A 19,467-nucleotide genomic window follows, 5' to 3' on the forward strand; every position below is an offset into this window, starting at 1 on the left:
TCAGCGCACTGAGGGGGTGGTCTCGAGACGGTGGTCCGGGAGGACGGCAGCCAATGAGAGCTCGAGCTGGTCGGACAAAGGGACCACGTCAACGGTCGTTGGTTGCTTGAATGGCACATTATTCATGTGCACGCTGCGCTTATTTAAGGAGACTCGACAAGGAGAGAGAGCGGAATTCATATAAAAAGTAACGGATCTTTCACAGTTCATGTGTGTACACTGACAAGACTTGAAATGATTACACTTTATGGGTTTAATCTTTAAGCGCACATTTAAAGCATTTCCCTGAGCACGTGCACCACCACTCTCCCGGTAAGCTCATTAGAGAATAGCCAGGTGCATTAGATACTACCACCGGCGCGTGCGCGTCTATGAGCACGCGGGTGCTAATTCATTCATAATCCTGGCTGTCTTGTAGTTGTATTACAAACTCATAACCCCTAATGTGAGCCCATCAGTTTAAAAATGATGCAAATAACTAGAATAAGAGTATGTAAGTGGATTAAAGTGTGTTAAGTTAGCTAGCAATAAAAGTGAAAAATACATGTAAATTATAATTCTGTTTTAGTTATTGTTTTAAACCGTGACATGAGCCCATGTAAGCTAAGCCCCATCACTGCCTCTTTTCTTTTACACACACCCACCGCCCATGCAGCCGCCCAAAACGCCGCTTTTCGCCTGACCGAGTTCATTAATGCGTAGAGGAAGAGGAGGAGGTGGACTCAGCTCTTCTTCTTCTACGGCCCGATGTGCTGAGACCTGCTGTTTCATTTCAACTCCGCCTGTGAGCAACCCAGTCACTGCTCCGTCTCTTTAGGTTTGACCTTTGGATCGTTAAAGAAAAGTGCCAACATTTTTGATACTCGTTTTGTGTTGTTGTTTTTTTTTTGTACCTAAAGCCTCGCCGGGGAGAGAGCACTCCAGGGCGGTGAAGAGAGAAGTTAAACCCCCAGCTGCTTGAGCAAGGAGACGACAGATTTCACACCTCCACATTGCTATATATTAGGTTAGTTTTTGCTTTTTTGTGTGGAGGTTATTGCTAACTTCAGTGAAGTTTTATCCGCCAAGAGAGGACACGCATCCACCCGGCATCATGACTCGGAGATCCTGTGCCATTTACGCCACCGGGATCGTGTGCGCTCACCTCCTGATAGTGGGGATCGCCCTGGTCGTGGCTCAAGTCTTCCAAACAATGATTCACAGCAGGCTAAAAAAGGTGAGCAAACCCACTTTGGAATGGATTATACAATCATTTCAGCCACTTCCCCCTGTGTGTTACACCTGAGGGACTTTAAATGTTAAATATCTGCAGCGATCAGTCAGTGCTTTCAACATCTTTCTGAATCATGGTCACAAGATGTTCCAGTGTGTCCAAACTGTTAGTGTTACTGTGTGCTTTATTATGTTTTACTGCATTCTGCATCTTCAGCTCAACGTGATGAATCCAAAGCCTTTCCCTTCATGGATCCGCATGATCTGAGGTTGACAGCGTGTAAGTCCCATTACATGCCTGTACAGCTTCAGGGGTCTTGTTCAAGCTTGAATTAAAGACAAGCGTGTGTATATGAAACAGTTCTCAAAACCTAACCTATGCTTTGCTGTAGATAGAAATCCCCTGTAAGTCCCGCATGGGGGGAAATAACAATTGTGTGACTTTCAGAGGTGATATTATTATGACCTTACTTCATATGATGGCATTTTTATCTCCACTGACATCCAGTTAACATTCCTCTACTGAACAAGAGGGTTAATTGGAAATTGTGTGACCCATTTCCCCAACGATTCAGTTATTGAATTAAAGGGACAGTAGTGAAATGAAATGAGGAGAAGGCATGATATGTTCACTCTCCTGGCTGATGTTACTGAAGCTTTTTGATAATCTGTGCGGCTCTGGGCGAATGACCTGGTGACACATTTCTGTGTCAGGCTCGATTTACTGACTTCTTGGCATGTTTGGTATTCTGAGGTGGGTTACTAGTAGTGATAGTAGAAATCTCAGCCAACAGGGACATGGTGGGTAAGCGGGGGATGTGTTTAGCCAGGTTCAGGGCAATGGGGGAAGGGAGCCTGGGGGACTGGACAGTCCCTGACTTCCAGTGGTGGAAATATTGCAAGTTTCTCAGGAAACACAAGTTGCAGCTGTGTATCACTCTGAAAAATCAAGCATACAAGTTGTGATATGTCTAAAAACACAAATAAACTATGATTTGAAAGTCCATTTAACATCTTAAAAAGAGAGAAAGTATATCTAAATAGTTTACACAATAAAGAAATACAAAAATAAAGGCTGAGACAACAGCAGTCTCCCTCTAGAGCTCTATTTTGAATCTTCATTTGTTCACAAATCAATCAAGGCTTAATCAACTGCAATTTCATAAGCAAGTTAGTCTTTTCTTACATCATGTTCACATAAAAATACACAAACATAATCTACAAACATCTTTATTTTGTATGGTTTGGATCAAATCATATGTGGAAACCCCACTTCCACTAGTGGACTAGTGGGTGGTGATGCTGCTGCATTTCTAATGACTAGTGGACCATCAGTGTTGAGTTGAGCTTAATCTTCACTTTCTGCTTGTTACTGTAAATTTGAGGCATGTAGCGTGATGGGGTGGCGGCCGATGGAGTGGGGGTGCTGGCAGCTGACATTCTACTCCCACCCTGCACTCCCACCGCTGCCCTCTTCCCTTTAAAATACCTCACATTCCTCTTACAGACATAACCCACTGTGTTTGATGCTCTGTACAACTCATTATCTGCACTTTTAAATCTGTCTGCATCTTCACAAAGCCACCCCACACACACACTCACACACTTCTTAAGGAAATGAAAAAAAACTTAAACAGCTAAACATGGTGTTTGTCCAAGTAGGGGACTGGCAGACAGCTTCCTGGCTGACACGGTTTCCCCCTCCTGGAGTTAAATTTAGGTCTGGGTCTTATTTTTTCCTCATTTTGAATTACGGCAGCATCCCAGGGGATCCAAATTAAAAGAGTTAGCCAAAGTTCACCAACAGGGGACATAATTCTGATGTGGCTGGCGATTACATGAAATGACAGCATAGCTAATCCCCTTCCGCCATGGCCCTCCTGTGAATTAGGCAGGCACGGACACGCTGAGCCCACTCCAGAAAAATCTACCTAATCTGATGTTTGAATGTATCTCTCTCTCTGATAATGATGTAGCCTGGTTGTTTTGGGACAAGTCAAAGCTGCCTTCAGGACACAGACTCTGAATGTCTGGTGATTTGGGTGTGGAGGGAGGCAGCCTCAACGCCACGTGAGGAATTTGACAGAGTTCTTGGCCTCTGGGGCATGATTTTTAGCCTGGGAGCAAACTTGCAGAGTTTTGTTGTTGTTCCAGCCTTGGCCTATCCCAAGCTCTGCTCAGACAAGGAAACCTGACTAAAGACAAACACCCACACTTATGCCACTCCTCTCAGCACTTTTCAAGGCGGTCTGACTGATTGAGCGTTCAAGAACAAGGCCACACTGCTGCAGTACAGCACGCTCCTTTCCGCTAAATGTCATGTATGTTCACCTGAAGGACAGCACATGAGGCACTCATTTAATCACATCAATGATTTTCTTGTTTAGTGATGCATTTTCTCCTTTTTTGCTGCTTTCTGTGACTACAGATCAAAGCAGGATCTTGCCTCAACACACCTAAGCAGTGCCTGAAGTTGTTTGGCTAAGGCACAGCGCACATTGGCTCTGTTGTTTGGATTCCTAGACCTTCAAAACCCTCCAGCTTTTTCCATGAGTGAATCAGCCACGCTATCTTTTGATTACACTGACTAACAGCCCCACTTGGTCCCTCACTTGTCTTTTTGTTTGTGATATATCAAGGTTAATGTGGGAGATAAATGATGTACATATAACTTCCACGAAGGTCTTTCTACAGATCTTTGTTCAAGGTTGGCAAACATAGAGATTTGGTTGCTCTGAACACAGCCTGTTTAAAAAGAAAACTGATGGTGTATATTTTATTTAAGGGGAACTAAATGGGTCAGCTCTGCAGGTTTGACGTAGTCTCCTATAGTGCATCTCATGATTGTTTCAGGCTTTTTTTTGCGTCACCTGATTTCCCTTTAAATCTTAATTAAGAAACTGAATGAACAAGACTCAGGAGAATCCGTCTTCTTAAGTACCTCATGGTTCTTAAGAGCTTCCTCTTCTACTATTATTGATACAGCTCTGACGTCAACTCAGCTGATTATTCAGTTCTTTAAAATGCACATGATTGATCTGTCACTATTTTTCAAAGAAAAATAAAGAATACTGCACATTCAAAGGTTTAAAACACTAAAGCCTGACTGATATATTGTTAGTCAGATACTGGGCCAATATAAACCCAATTTGTAAAAACTTTTCACCTGGGCTGTTTATTTAAAAACATGTCTCTTAAGAACAATTTGCTGAGTTAAATTTATGCAAATAACTTCACAAGCCTCATAGATAAGGTAACATTTAAAAACCAGGGCAAGAAACTTTAGGGTCACCTTTGCTGCTACTGCTGAGGTAATTTCACCCCTAAAACTGTTGATGTATTAGTCACAAAAATCCCACCTTGGTCAGGTTCTACTAAACATGATACCAACACGTCTAGAGCATGCAGTTTTTCGGATATTCCTGTTTCCTTCGAGGAAAGATTTGCTCCTTTTCTGTTTTATGTATTTATTTTAAAATAGGTATTTTTGGTTTGCCTTATAGTTTAAACAAGATTTGAATGAAAATCCTAAAGACATAATAATGTGAGGAGTATTTTTTTGTATGTTGTAAAGACTCAATTTAAAGAGATAAGTCAGGGGAAATTTATAGTGGCAAAAAAAAGTCCTTGTGACCTGCAGTCCTAACCATTTGAACCATTTTGTTTAAATGAGTTAAGAAACAAGGCAGTGACTCACCACAAGGGATGTGAAAATATCAGAAAACTAAACTTATGACCTATAGTCCTAAACCATTTGAACCACTCTGTTTAATAACTGAAGAACTAAGGTTGTGACTCACCATTAGGGATGTCAGAATATCAGAAAGCTAAACTTAGAAAATATTGATTTGCCATGGCAACAGAAATCAAAGTAATGGGTACCAAGTAATTGGCAATTTCTTGTATTTTAATCACTGAAAATTGCAGATGAACCCTTGCCCTTGAGCCTCGCCCTCTTTGTATCGTTTCCAGATATTTTTGGTTAAAATTGGAAAATGTGCAGTTATTTTAAACATTGGTGATTTTGATACTGTGGCTCATTATTGATTGAATAATTTTGAAACAAACTAGTGTAAAAAGTGTGCGGATCTTACTCTTACTTTCTCATATTACATTTTTTAGCGCCATTGTTTGAATCTTGTCATAACTGTTTACTTCATGTGGAGCTATTGATTTGGCACATCTTTTTGTAAAGCAAAAAAGGAAAAAATCATTCAACAAAACCTTAGGTAACAATTCTATAACGACGCACATGTTTGAAGGTCGGATATGGTAACCCAAACAGGAAGTGGCTACCACACCCTTAGTTATATTTTCTCAACAACAAGTCAAAGCAGAAGACAATGTATAGCCTCTCTGAAGTGCACCTCATTGCGCTCAGGGGACAGTGAGGGTTTTCAGGAACTCAGCATGAAACAGACATAAGAAGAAGAAGAAGGCCATTTTTCCCCTCCTGGTTTTAAAAATACACACCAAATAATGGAAAGAGCTTGTTTATGTCCTTAGCCCACACACTAAAAACACCATAGGAGAACAAACCATCTGTTTTCTTGTGCAGCTGAATGGTCTAGTTAAAGGTTAGTGTTACCCGTTTTCAGACATGTGGCAGCCAGGCTTACCTCACTCATAGCTACTTAGCACTGACTTCAGTTCTAAGGCTTGTTTTTTCTCCTGTATTCCAACTGCTGGTCCTGCAGAAGTGCTAAATGGTATTACAACACATTTCTGGTTTGTGTGGGCTGAGAAGTAGCCGACAGTCCGGTTCTTGTCTAGGCTTGCTAAGGTCAGAGACATGCTACAGAAGATTTTCTGCCTGTCCAGGTGTTTTCTTTAGTTATGGAGGCCTTTACTCTTCGACTCCCTCAGGATTTCAGGGGAGTCTTGGCTCTGCACCAGCTCTTTGCTGAAAAGTGCCATGTGTTCACTCAGATTGCGCTCATTAAGAACTGCAAAGTGCTGTCAATAATGCTTGAATTTGAATCAAACGGTGTAAAATTACAGCCCTTGAAACTTATTAATAACCTCAGCCCAGGATCCTCTTTAAGGCCTTTTTATTGTATCTGAATTTTTCTATTTCTTTTCTTTCTTTATAGGAAATAACTTTGACAGAAAAGAGCCAAGTGTTTGAGGCGTGGAAGAATCCTCCTCCACCTGTTTACATGGAGTATTACTTCTTCAATGTGACCAATCCAGAGGTGTTTTTGGCAGGTGGGAAGGCAGCTGTTAAACAGATCGGACCATATACTTACAGGTAGGTGGGAAATAAAGAACGAAAACTGTTTGAGTAGAGCTGCAGCTGTGGATGGAGAAGGAAACTTGTTATCATTGTAGCTGTGTTGGTTAAGTTCTGTCTTAGTTTTGCTAAAACAGCATGAAATCAAAACAAAAAGACATCTGGTTTAACTGGCTGTTGTCCCTTTTCCACACCAGGGAGTATAGGCCACGGGAAAATGTAACTTTTCTGGAGAACGGCACCAAGATTTATGCTCTGAACCCCAAAACTTTTGTGTTCGTGCCAGAGAAGTCAGCCGGAGATCCTGAGGTTGACATCATCAGGACAGTGAACATCCCGTTTGTGGTAAGACATGGTGTCTGTTCAGTGTTGATGTCTGTTATCATGACCTGCTGCCAACATTTAAGCACATGTCCCTTTTTCAAAGGGAAGTCATGATTGGTATGTGTGCTTTACATCTTCTCTCCCACACATTATTATTCCCCAAACAGATTCCAGGCCATTGTCTTCTTTGTATAGTCAAGATACCAAAATGTCACAACAAAACTAACTACAGGCATTTCAGACCAAGACAAACAATCCAAGTGAACTTAAATGGAACAATAAAAGACTTTTTGAAACTGGATTTGATTTGTGTGTGTGATGGGAGCCAATCCACCTCTCCCTAACCTTTGTCTCTCATTGTGTTTCCCTAGGCGGTGATGAATGAGCTGAACTCGTACTCCTTTTTCCTGAGAACACTGGTTTCCATGTACATGAACAGTTTGGGCATTGAGTTGTTCATGACACGTACTGTCCATGAGGTCCTGTGGGGCTTCAAAGACCCTCTCCTCTCAAAGATCCACTCCATGAAACCAGAAGTGGATGAGCATTTTGGGCTGATGTGGAAGGTGGGCAAGAAACTTTAAGATATTGTGAAGTTCCTGAAATCTATTTGCATCCTTGAGCTTGACTTTACTTCAGTGCAAAAACCTCAAGAAAATGTTTGCATGTTGGTTGTCAGGGGTTACTTAACAACAGACAAATGTCAGGCTGTGATGACATCATGTAAGAGAAGTGAGATTGGCCACATGCTGACTGAAGATGCTCGAACTTCCTGTTGATAGAGCAACGTCTGCAGCTTGGCACTGGTGTTGACAGCATACCTCGTGATCCTGCGTTCAGCATTTTGTGCTTAAAATGCTTAAAAATAGCATTTGGCCATTACGTTCATAATCAGGAAAGCAGTTACTTGATTTTTGTTTCAGTCAGCAAAAAAATCCAATTGACTTCATCATTAAGGCCTGAAAGTGGTAAGTTGGATATGAATCTGACAACACAAGCTTTTATGTTGTCTAATAAAATTCTCTGAAAAAGAGTCATATGAAAAATATTCTAAGAGGCATGAAACTTACAAGCACAACACAGCATTTTTTACACATTTCCCATGATCTTTAAGTATAAACACTGTCATTGACTGCTGTATCCTTAATGGTCACCCATCGCAGCCACTCTGTCTCAACCTCGTGTCTCGTCTTGTTTTTTTTTCCACAGAAAAATGGCACCCATGAAGGAGAGTTTGTATTCCACACAGGCGAGGAGAACTACTTGGATTATGGAAAGATCGACACATGGAACGGCCTGAGGTAAAAACTCTCTGACAGCTTCAACATATGTTTTAGCCTTTGCCCTGCTTCCTTTACAGAAGAAAAAACACTTGTCAGATTCTACTTTAGCCCTTTTCTGATATACACATTCAACCCCTTACAAAACCTGTATTAGTAAGTCCAAAGGGGAAAGCCTCTCCCCCTGATTTTAGATAGGACATGGTTGCAGAATCAATGTTTGAACATCCACAAAGACTTTGTACTTTGAATAAAATCAGCATTTAAAGGTCAAATCCAGAAGTACTCAGATCCTTAACTTACATTTAGGTAACAAAAAATGCTGATATACAATGTTTTTCTGCAAGGATTGCATACTCTTCGCACTTTGGACTGAATATTTGTTTTATATTGTGAAATGTTGGATAAATGCACCGCTCTAGCATTAAACAGTTAAGTAAGGACAAACATAATCTGCAACTACTGAGTTGCACAATGATCTTAGTCACCTTTTTAGGACCAATGCCATATATTTACTGATTTCCAGCTTCTGAAATGTGAGGATTTAAAACTCTCCTTGTTGTGCTACATGATAATAAACTGAATCTCTATGGGTGTTGAGACTGGCCCCTGTCATCATAAGACTTTTTGAAGGTCTGGCCTTAATGCTAGCTTTGCAAAGTTATCTATGATTGTCAGGAGAGGTCCAAACTAGACATTAACTTTATAAAAATTACTTGAAATTTAAAACCTAACAACTCAATATAAATCTTGTCTTTTACAGTGTAAGTTACAATAGTTCCTCTGAGTTCTAGAAGACTAAAGCTGCAAAATCCTCAAACAAAATGTTCTTAATCAACAGGGAGATGTCATGGTGGTCCTCCAATCAGAGCAACATGATCAACGGTACGGATGGAGCAGTTTTCCACCCTCTGATAAACAGGAACGAGCTGCTCTACATCTTTGCTGCTGATCTCTGCAGGTATACACGTGTTACCCCCGTGGTTTTTTATTTGTTTATAGTCAAAGCATCCCAGCAGGGTGGAGACCAGAACTTCTCGTCAGGTTTAAATTAGAAAATTGTCAGCACAGTCATACCCCGTGTGCTTATAAATCCACTGATAAGAGTCGAGTTTGTTGTAATTACAACTTCTGATAAGACTGTGGTGAAGTTAAACACACATGGGAACGGAAGGAACGTGACTGTGACAGGATTGGGAGGATTTATGGAGTTAGTATACAGGAAATGATGACAAATACTGATAGTTGTAGTCTTGTGTTAACCTTACATACACAGGTTTTTACGCTCTTTACTTAGACCTCTTCAAACTTAAGTGTTTACCTTTTGATTCCCTAAAGTGCCTATTTTTTCTCCGTAGGTCAATCCATCTGGCCTACGTGGAAGATGTGGAGGTGAAAGGCATCCAGGCGTACCGCTTCGCCCCTCCCAGTGACGTCCTAATGAGCCCTAAAGACAACCCCACTAACGAGGGCTTCTGTGTGCCAGCTGGAGACTGTCTCGGCACTGGGGTACTCAAAGTTAGCGTTTGTCGAGAAGGTAAGGGAGCACTGACCCAATTACCAAGCACAGCCCACCTCTCTCTCTCTCTCTCTCTCTCTCTCTCTCGACCATACTGGCCCCATGACACAGTCCCCCCCCAACTATCCCAATTTCCCCCCTAAAAACTGTCCTTTCAGTCAGACACCGCTTCCCCTGTCTGCCATCTGACATTCCCTCTGTTTGAGCATGCCAGATTTTCACTCAATGCATGGTTCAATGATTAACTGTGCTGACCATGTGAAGGTTATTGGAGTGTTTTATGGTGGTCATTGAGTGGAGTGTGATTGCTCTGATAAGGCTATCTACACTGGGTTTAACACCAGAAGACAGTGTAGTATCACTCATAGATATGCTACTGTAACCACAGGACTCTGCTGTTTATTGAATGGTCTTACAGTTGTATTAAATCCTTTCATATAATAGAATTTTTCTGATTTAGTTGCATAATTCACAGCTGTAACAGAAGAAAAAACTTAATAAAACAGCCCGAATCTGTTTTCCATTGCTCTATGAAAGGTTGGTGCTGTTCTTACTGTGCTTAAACCTGATTGGCTGTTTACATCAGCCCCTCTGACTCATATGAGGCAAACAAGCCCAATTGGCTGACATTTGGTGATGCTTTATTGAGAGCCAATCAAAACTAAGCCCTGTTGTCATGTGTCAAGTGGTGTCATTCTGAAACCCCCTGACTCAGACTAAGCTCTACCCACAAAGAAAAAATATTCAAATGTGTTAAAGCTGCAGAAATCTGTGACTTCAGGCTTCCACCATTGAAATACAGGGAAAAGGAGACTTATGCTGCTTGTAAGCCACATTTTCTCATAGTGAGCGGCAAAAGCAGCAGTATTTTGAAAGATGATTTCGTAGTTTTGAAGTCAGTTTGAATAAATTTGGCTTCTTTTAGGTCTCAAAGTAGTGCTAAAAGGAATAGTTGAGAGCATTTCCCAGTGAAGTGCTCACAACTTGGCTTCAATTTTTGAAAATCGGACCTTAAAGACTGAAGTTTCTTGCATAAAAATGAATGAGGTAGATCTGCTAACAATTCTTAATAGGGCTGGGTAATTAATCGCAAATTAGATTAAATCACAATATAACTTGCTGCAATTTTCAAATCGCAGTGCAATATATTTTTATCCTGAAATGTGTCAAAATACCAATTTGATACCATTTTTTTACAGCAAAAACTTCATGTTCTACACATTGTGCATACATACAGGTGTCTTTTTTCGAAATAGTTTACTAAAATCCAGCCTTTCTGTTCCTATGTATGATTTTCTTAAAATGAGAATAGCATTGAAAAAATTATTATCCCTTCAGCATAGTAATCAATGTCAAATTTGCTATATGAGCCAAAATCCCAGGTAGATATTTTTTCAAATCTTTCATCCCTAGTTTAATTTATCTAATATTGTATTGGCAATAATACATAATGATTTATTGCTTATGTTTGTTGAATAATACATAGGATGAGGAACCTGAAAATAATTGCATTTTAAACCGCAATCGGAATATTGGGGGAAAAAAATCGCAATTAGATTATTTTCTCAAATCGTTCAGCCCTAATTTTTAATCTGTTCTGTTGTTCTGCTTTTAAAATGTTTAATTGGCTTACTAGTTAGAATAACATTACTCTTTTTGTTAAACTTTCTCAACATAAAAACATCCCTGGTGAAGACTTCAGTTGGTCATTTAAGATAAAAGTCATCTACTGTAAAAATTTTTTTCAATTTTGTAACAAAGGATGTATAATTTTCCGTGTTTCCTACCATTAATCATATAGATGAAATACAGCATGATGTTATCTATATACGTTATCTCTGTCCACTACAGATGAACCCCTTCATATGCTGTTATCCCTCTTAAGTACCACATAGCTCCTCTTATCTTATCTCACGTGTCTTCTTTTTTGTTTCTTCAGCTCTTGTTGTTAGAGTTACCTCAGGATATGAACCAATACTGACCTGCGTTTGTTTCTTGTCCCCTATCAAGGCGCTCCCATCGTGGTGTCTTTCCCCCACTTTTATCAGGCGGACCCAAAGTACATTAATGCCGTTGATGGACTCAGCCCTAACAAGGAAGAGCATGAGACGTACCTGGACCTGCAACCGGTACGTCTGGTAAAATTATAATCCCAAAAGATTAGAGCTATGTGAAACTGAACTTTATTCAGTGGCTGAGAAGTATTTTCAGTCAAAGTGATAGCTCTTCTTGTTTTTGTTTGCTTTCTTTAGTGTTTAACTTTTATTATTAAGGCAAGGCAAGTTTATTTGTATAGCACATATCAGTAACAAGGTGACCCAAATACCTCACAGGGTGCTTCACTCTAGACGAAAGAGCATAATGGCTTTGAGGAGAATTTTTAAACAAATCAATACATTTTAAAACTTTAGCAGTGTATAGTGCGACAGTTTCAATCTTAGCTTTTGCTGTGCAAAACTTAGTTCCTTTTAAAATAGCTTTAATTTTCATAGATCCAGAATACTCTTACTGTTCTGAGTGCTTTTACGGTATAAAACACACTTTTGATACTCAGTTTTTCAACTAAAAAGTTGGCTGCAGTTTATACCCTGGGGTGACTTGTATACCAGTATAAAGTGCTGATGTATGTGATTAATTATCACAAGTGTGTGCGGCTGCCACTGTTATACACTGCATGAGATTTAAAGCAATTGAAAATTCACCCCATTTATTGGATAATAAAACAGCCGCTCTACTATTCATAATGTGCTAGAAAAATAACGACAAAGACTAATCCAGCAGGGATCGTTCATTTAAAGAAAACAGGAAGTATACCGTACGTGTTACTAATACTGTTACCGAGTTAGTAGTGATCTGACTCCTTAGTGAGCCGAGGAGGGCAAAGAGACTTGCAGGCTCCGTCTCAAAACAATCATCCGAGGCTAAGAACTTAACTACCGAATTATAGATGGATCAGTTTGCAAACTCTATATGGTTAAAACGGTTAAAGAGCGACAAAATGTGAATCTGAATAAAATGGAATTTGTCATGCAGGAGAATAGTTTACCTTTTCCCCCTTGGGAGACCCAAAAAAACGCACTCTGTTTTATAGACCAGGACATCTTGTATTCTGGATTTTACGGTAGTTTACTTATAAAGGTTAATAATAGAAAATGATTTTTAAAAATGGTAAAAGAGTAAGGCAGGTATCCACTTGCAATGAAAAGTTTCTGTTTGCATTTAAAATGGCATTACTATAAAGATAAATTATATGTAATTCTGTTATCTTTATATTGTAAGGTTTTCCTTAAAGACAGGTATATGTGAGGGGGTTATATTTTAAAGCAAAATTAATCAAGGGTGCTTATTAATTAAATCATCCATCTCCACGGTACCATTAAGGAGGAGAGTTTTACTTTACATACTGTGAGCATCCCAGGAAAGAGCTACAGTCCAATTCATCAAAATCTCTCTGGGGTTTTGTTTTCAGACTACTGGAGTTCCCATCCGTGCCTGCAAAAGAGCTCAGCTCAATATCATCCTGAAGAGAGTCCAAGGCTTCCCGTAAGTCAAACTTTGTTGAACGCTGACCCAATTTCTCTGTTATCACGCTGTCCCAATTTCAGGCACATGTTGAGTCAGATGTCCTCTCTGACCCTCCCTCTCTCTCTCTGTATTTCAGCAAAACCAAGTACATCAATGAGACCATTTTCCCCATCATGTTTGTCAATGAGGTGAGGATCCCATCTGGCACAACCTGAGCCAAACTGGATCTCATGGCCATAAATGAAGCACAGATCAATAATCACCTCTCTCTCCTTCTGGCCTCCACAGACGGCAACCATTGATGATGAATCAGCATCTCAGATGAGGACGCTTCTCCTCATCGTCACTCTTGTGTCAAATTTCCCGCTGCTTATCGTGGGCATGGGGATCATCCTGCTGCTGGTGCTTGTCATCTTGTTCTGCCGAAACCGCCAGAAGAAGGTAGGAGCTTCCCTCTGCAGTGTGGATTTAGCAGTAGTATTAATCAACCCAGTAAACCCAGTTTGAAGTGTGTGCCACCCACTGACCCAAGCTTCACAGAGTAAACCAGAGCTAGACTGATAACACGTAGATGGTAGTAATGAGTCATAGTAAATACTGCAGGGTTTTTGTGCATAATTAACATTTTTCCTGAGCTGCTGCTGGTTAACTAACACAACTACATGCACGCTAACTAACATATTGCATGCTTCCTGCACAGCAAGGCTAGCATGAAAAGTTTCTATCAATCTGGATCAAATGTTGTCTGTGTTTTTCAGTTTGTGAATGTTTTCTAACAGTCGGCACATCTTTGATGAGTCGATGGAAGCATTTTTAGTTCCCTTTTGTTAAGAGTAGCTCTGAGCTGAGTAGCAAAGTGCATTGAACTAGAATAGTCCTGAGACTGATGTTCAACATTTGTGGCCTCTTATCTCGAGTGATGTTGGATTCTTGACCTCAGATCCTGCAATACTGAAGAGCCTCAGATTATTTAGTTCAGATTATCCACTCTATGAAGAGTTGTCCCCAACATCTCAAAGGAATAGTTCAATACTTTGGGAAATACCTGCCTTTTTTGCAACGAATTTAATGAGTGATGAATTTGATAGGCATTGCATGCTAAATGTGTTCTGGGACAGTTAGCTTAGCTGAAAGATCAGAGGTAAAGACATGCAAGGCTAGAAAATACTTGCGTAAAAATTTGTGGTTTAGTTTTTGGTCTGAAGTTAATGAACGTTAGGTATAAGAGTGCTTAAAAGGCGTAAGAATTTGGATTGAATTACCTTTGAATATGCACTAGCTTTTCAATCTTTTTCTATGCTAAGCTAAGTTAAGCTAACCAACCTTTGACTATAGTTTCCCTTTTTTGTAAAGACATGAGGCTGGTGTAGACTTCATAAAAGTTTACAAATTAATCTAAGGTACTGAATAAAATTATCTGTGACAAAGAGAAACCATAGTTTATAATCAAGAGTTGCTCCCATGGCTAAATAAATATGATTATTTGCACACAAGCCCCATTTCCAGTGCTCAAATTTGGGTGGACTAGATCTGATCTCCCCATTAAACTCTGCAAGAAAGTGATCAAGTGTATTTCCCAAACTTTGTAAACTTGCCTTTAATACACACATGTATTAAAGTTATCTTAGCATTAGAAAATGTTGTCATCATGCTTAATTGCAATGTGAAATGTTGTTGTATTAACATGTTCTAATTTTAATTTTCTGTAACCCCCCTTTTTTCCTTTTCTGTTTTAGAGCGAAGTAAAACGTATTGATTTTACTGAAGCTTTTCATTCTTTTACTGTAAGTCTTAATTTTTGCTTTGTTTGCTATTCTCCTTTTTAATTTGTTATCCATCATCTCTGGTTATTATTTGCCATTTTAATGATCTTTTTGGGACATCATATTCCCTTTTAAGTTCTCACCTCACTGTGTTTATTTAAAATATTAAGCTATATTTTCTGTGGTGGTTGTTTTGTTGTTAACTGATGAATTATGTAGATTGCTGTGGTTTACTTTGAACATTTCAGTCAAAACATTTACTCCATTTGATCATATTCAGACTGTTTGGATGTTTCACAACTGCATTAGGCTGCACTAACGTTTTTGATTCTCTCACCCAGACGGTGAAAGACGACACGGCCTACACTCAGGTCAGCGACAAACCGGACGAGCCGTCAGAAACGCCCGCCAGCCAGCCGATGAGGAACGGCTCGTACATCGCCATGTCTCCAGTGGAGGCCCAGAAGTGTTGATCGAGGATCCTCCTCCCCGAGTGTGGAGCTCAGGAAGGGGGCTGGGGTTGCAGCACATGGGTGTCACATTACCAAGGGTGGGGGGTTAGGATACATGGTGGGTGGGGGAGGATAGGGAAAGGGATTGGACACAAGCCCCCAGTAAATGTTTAGTCAACAGAGACATTGCTACCCTCACTGAGCCCTCTTCTGACTGTCTGCCCTCCTCCTACTCTACCTGCTGAGCATGGCCCTCACTGCCTGCCATACTGCAACACAGCCCACACTCACTCTCTCACACTTTCCGTCCCGGTCAGCTCAAAGATGAATGGCCTCTTGAGTGGGTTCAGCCGGGACAAGCCTTTCTTCCTCACGATTCTCCTGGGAACACGGTAGCTGCATAGATGTTGCTATTGTGTGCAGATAAATGAACTTAAAGTGTTTGAGTTTAACACCTGAACGGCAGTGGGTGCGATTTCCTACTCTTCATAGGTCTTCAGTGAGAAATAAACAAGCCAACAGATTTATTAAACCCCCAACATGAAAGTAAATCCTTTATCAGGACAGAAACCTGAAAAAGGATGACATGTTTTCAAATTAGCCTATCCTTTTTGTAAAGAAAAATGACTGAGCCAAATTATTTAAACAAGTTTTGCCTTTATCTGAAGAAGAATTAGTGAAAAAACCCAAACAAACACACTAAACGCACTTCGAGTATCAGATAGTAAATGTGTGTGCACCTTTAAAACTTAACTAAATGTCCTTTGATGCAGGCACACCATACTGTGACATCTGGAGTACATGTGATATGTCCTTGTTTTGGTCCACTTAACCTGGTTTTGCTACAACACTAATTTAAAAAAAACAATATCAGAGAGCTTTGCGACATTTCCAAGTCATCACTGTTTGAAGGTGATGCCTGAGTTAGCTGTGAAAGGTTAAACTGCACCTTTTTTAGGCTTTGTCACACTTTTAAGCAAAAAGGAAAAAGAAAAAAAAAACACCCACAAGAACTTACAAGGGAGACTTGAACCTGCTTTCTGCCTTACACGGTTCAGCGTGTTCTTTATGTTCATACTTGGTTTAAATAAGCTGGAAAATCTCTTCTGTCTTTATTGTACATATGTAAAGGGGAAACGTTGAGATACCTCTGACCAAATCCAGCGAGCAGTCCTTCTAGGTGTGCTGAAAGACACTAATGTCGCTCTGGTGTCGACCGCTCCTGCACGTCTACACTGTTACTGATTAGAGAAAGCACAATATGGATTGTTGAAAGCAGTCCTCACACAAGGCGACCGTTTTTTTGTTTTTTTGTTATGATATTAACAGCTGATCTGTCAAAGACACTGTCAAGTGCCGTGACTTAAAAAAAAGTGAAATCATTGGGGTTTTTGAGGGAGCCTTGTGTGCACCACTCGTCATTCAGTTTGCCAAGGAGCTGTAGGCATTCAGGCAAAAACAGAAACAAATGCAGCACACAGCACTTGAATCACTGTTTGTCTTATGTTTCATGTTGTGTTTTTTCTGTCCGCCACATGTCAAAAAAGGAAAAAAAGATTTTTTTTAAATGGTAGTCAAGATGGGAAGTGAATTTAAGGCCATAATACTGTCAACATGGAGAATTCCCTGCACTTTGCCTGGAAAAGTGTGCCCTCTTTGTTTTTGTATGTTTTTGTCCTTGTTATTTCAATGCAGGTGGTCCGTATGTTCAGTACATTTCAGTGGTTTGTCCTCACTAGTATTGGTAATGAAGGATGTTGTTGTGAAAGAAACAACACACATCCACGCCTCTGTGTTACTTGCTTTTCAGCACATGGAGTGTCTTCTTTTTGATATACTTTTGTATTTGTTATTGCTGCTAAAAAATGCCATGACCTATGGACTTGTATTTGTATATGGGGTATGAACCATAACGTGCTCTGCTTCAGGTTGATCCACAGAGTCTTAAATTCTCTGATTGCTGTGCGTTCAGCCTGTTTTTACCACCTGAGCACAAGGATACAAAGCCCAAAGCTTGCTGCCATTCTTCTGAATTAGCAGTTAGTTATCACACTTTAACCACTCATTCCTCTGTTAGAAGACGATCTGACCATATCACAGCTATCGTTGGGGTTCATTTTAGGATTAGTAAACTCTGACAGATCGTTTGCGGTGCACTAAAAGGGCGAGCCGCTTCAGCACCACCTCAGATTGGTGTCAGAAGTCAGTCATTCTGGGATTAATAACACTGTGGTGGAGATTCCTTTGAAAGTATTCCTTTATATCAATTCACTAAAGGCCTTTTTATTCCAGTGTTTGCACGAGCAGCCATTGCCTTGTGCAAACTCGTAGTCCATCATTATCCACCTTTTTAAACTTGAACCTGAGAGACCTTAATCCCTGAGTCATGTGTAGTCTATTCAAACACACACCTGAGCCACGGCTGCCTGACTTCTACTACTCCGACCTTTGAGTCCCAATCGATAAAGCCCATTGGCTCGTCCCTGCTTGACCAAAGATAACCCACGTAGATCTGCCCCGGCGACCGTGTTTACTCTCCTCTGCGATAACGGCTGTGCCACAAACCACCGCCAACGTTTTGTTTTTTTTTTAAACCGTGCCACCAGTTATGTGAAGTATTTGCAGCAATGTTGTGTGAGCGTGAACTGAAATGCGTGTGTGTATGTGCCTTTTTTACACCAAGGCAAGAAAAGAATTTGTTAGATTGATGAGTATTGCTTTTTTGTCAATGAATGCAAGAGCAAACAAAAGTAATCAATGTTCTTTGTGAGCAGATCTCAGTATTATGTAAGACAAAGCAATACAGAGTATGTGAAATTATTTTCTAAGGGGCCACACCATATTTATGTTTTCTCTGATTTAGTTTCACTTGTCTAGTATTTCCTTTATTCTGTAAATGATTCTTTTATTCAACACATTTCCTTTGTATCATTTCAAAGTAAAAATACAAAAACGTGTAAAAGCTGGTCCAGTATTTCACACTGGGAGTTGTTGGAGCCCTGTAATGTGTCTGTAAAGAGTGTTTGTGAATGGTTTGAGGTTGTTTGAGAACTTGTGTGATTAAAAATTGCGTTTGGAGAAAAAAATGCACCATTTCTATCAAACTGGAGTGATATTTACAGGAAGGCTGATTATCTTGATGACTGATTAAGTAAAGCATTGATGCTGTGTAACGATCTAGATGAATGAAGCCCTCCTTCAGGGATGAGCACTTGTGCCATACCATCCTTTTATTGTTATTTTTCCCCTCCCCTAATTTTGCTCTTGGGTGTAACAACCACATCCCCCTGTTTCAGTTTTCTGAAGTCACTAACAGAAATTTCCTCTTCAGATATACTTGTTTATTTTGCTGCTGAAAATGACAATCCTGCTTGTCATGTTAGGTGCAAAATGAATTCAAAATAATATCCATTTTAGTTTTGATAATTTACACTGCACAAATGTTTCTACTGTGCTTTTGTAAACATTTCTAGTGTATTTGCAGAAAAATAAAAGTTGCAGTCAAGTGCAAAGTAAACATGGTTGTCTGCTGTCTTCTGTTTTAGTGCTCATAGAAAGAAAAATTGATCAATTAGTGTGAATTAAAATACCAGAAAAGGGAGGAATCTTGAAGTGTTCTTGAAGGTGATGGTGGGAAACCTTTGCCATCTTAATGTGAAATCCTTTCTTTAAGGAAATGTTGAACTTTGAAGGGAACCCTGTAGATTGAGATGTATCCTTACTGGAGTAACAGTAGTGTCTTTAATGTTTTCTTATACATGGAAACACCATATTTCTGAATATCCCTGATGTCAGGCCAAAGCCTCTTTTCTCCAAAATCATTGCCTTTCAGGCTGCATTTTTCAATTGATTTAACACTGAATGGTCATAGTCAGTGTCTTTTTAACACTTTTTATTGCTTTAAAGTTAATGTAAACCCACACACAGATATAATAGCACTGATTTATGAGAAAATAAAATAAAATGATGGGAAATGGTGATACAAGGCTTTGGCCCAACATCAGTGATGTTTAAAAAAAAAACAAAAATATTAGGCTGCCCTTGTTGCACTCTGGGTAGTGGTGTCAGATGGTTGCATTGGTCCTCATCCCATATCTTTTTGATTTCACTCACTTATTTCAATCTACATTAAGATAACGTCTTCCTTATCCTCCTCCTC

General features: G+C 39.9%; 1 protein-coding gene across 2 annotated transcripts; it reads left to right on the forward strand.

Annotated features, from left to right (window-relative positions):
* The first annotated feature begins 709 nt into the window (after positions 1–709).
* scarb2a (scavenger receptor class B, member 2a) lies at positions 710–18,398 on the forward strand. 2 transcript variants are annotated; one of them, XM_041787161.1, is made up of 13 exons: positions 710–1,216; positions 6,306–6,463; positions 6,643–6,790; positions 7,141–7,335; positions 7,979–8,070; positions 8,891–9,010; positions 9,408–9,586; positions 11,579–11,697; positions 13,038–13,111; positions 13,230–13,281; positions 13,382–13,534; positions 14,830–14,877; positions 15,198–18,398. In XM_041787161.1, the coding sequence occupies exons 1-13, from the start codon at positions 1,094–1,096 to the stop codon at positions 15,327–15,329; spliced, it is 1,593 nt and encodes a 530-aa protein (XP_041643095.1). In that variant the 5' UTR covers positions 710–1,093; the 3' UTR covers positions 15,330–18,398. The 2 variants fall into 2 exon arrangements, with proteins under 2 accessions (XP_041643095.1, XP_041643096.1); XM_041787162.1 differs by lacking the exon at positions 14,830–14,877.
* The last annotated feature ends 1,069 nt before the right edge of the window (positions 18,399–19,467 follow it).

The sequence above is a fragment of the Cheilinus undulatus genome, linkage group 5 (assembly GCF_018320785.1).
Source record: "Cheilinus undulatus linkage group 5, ASM1832078v1, whole genome shotgun sequence".
Lineage (NCBI taxonomy): Eukaryota > Metazoa > Chordata > Actinopteri > Labriformes > Labridae > Cheilinus > Cheilinus undulatus.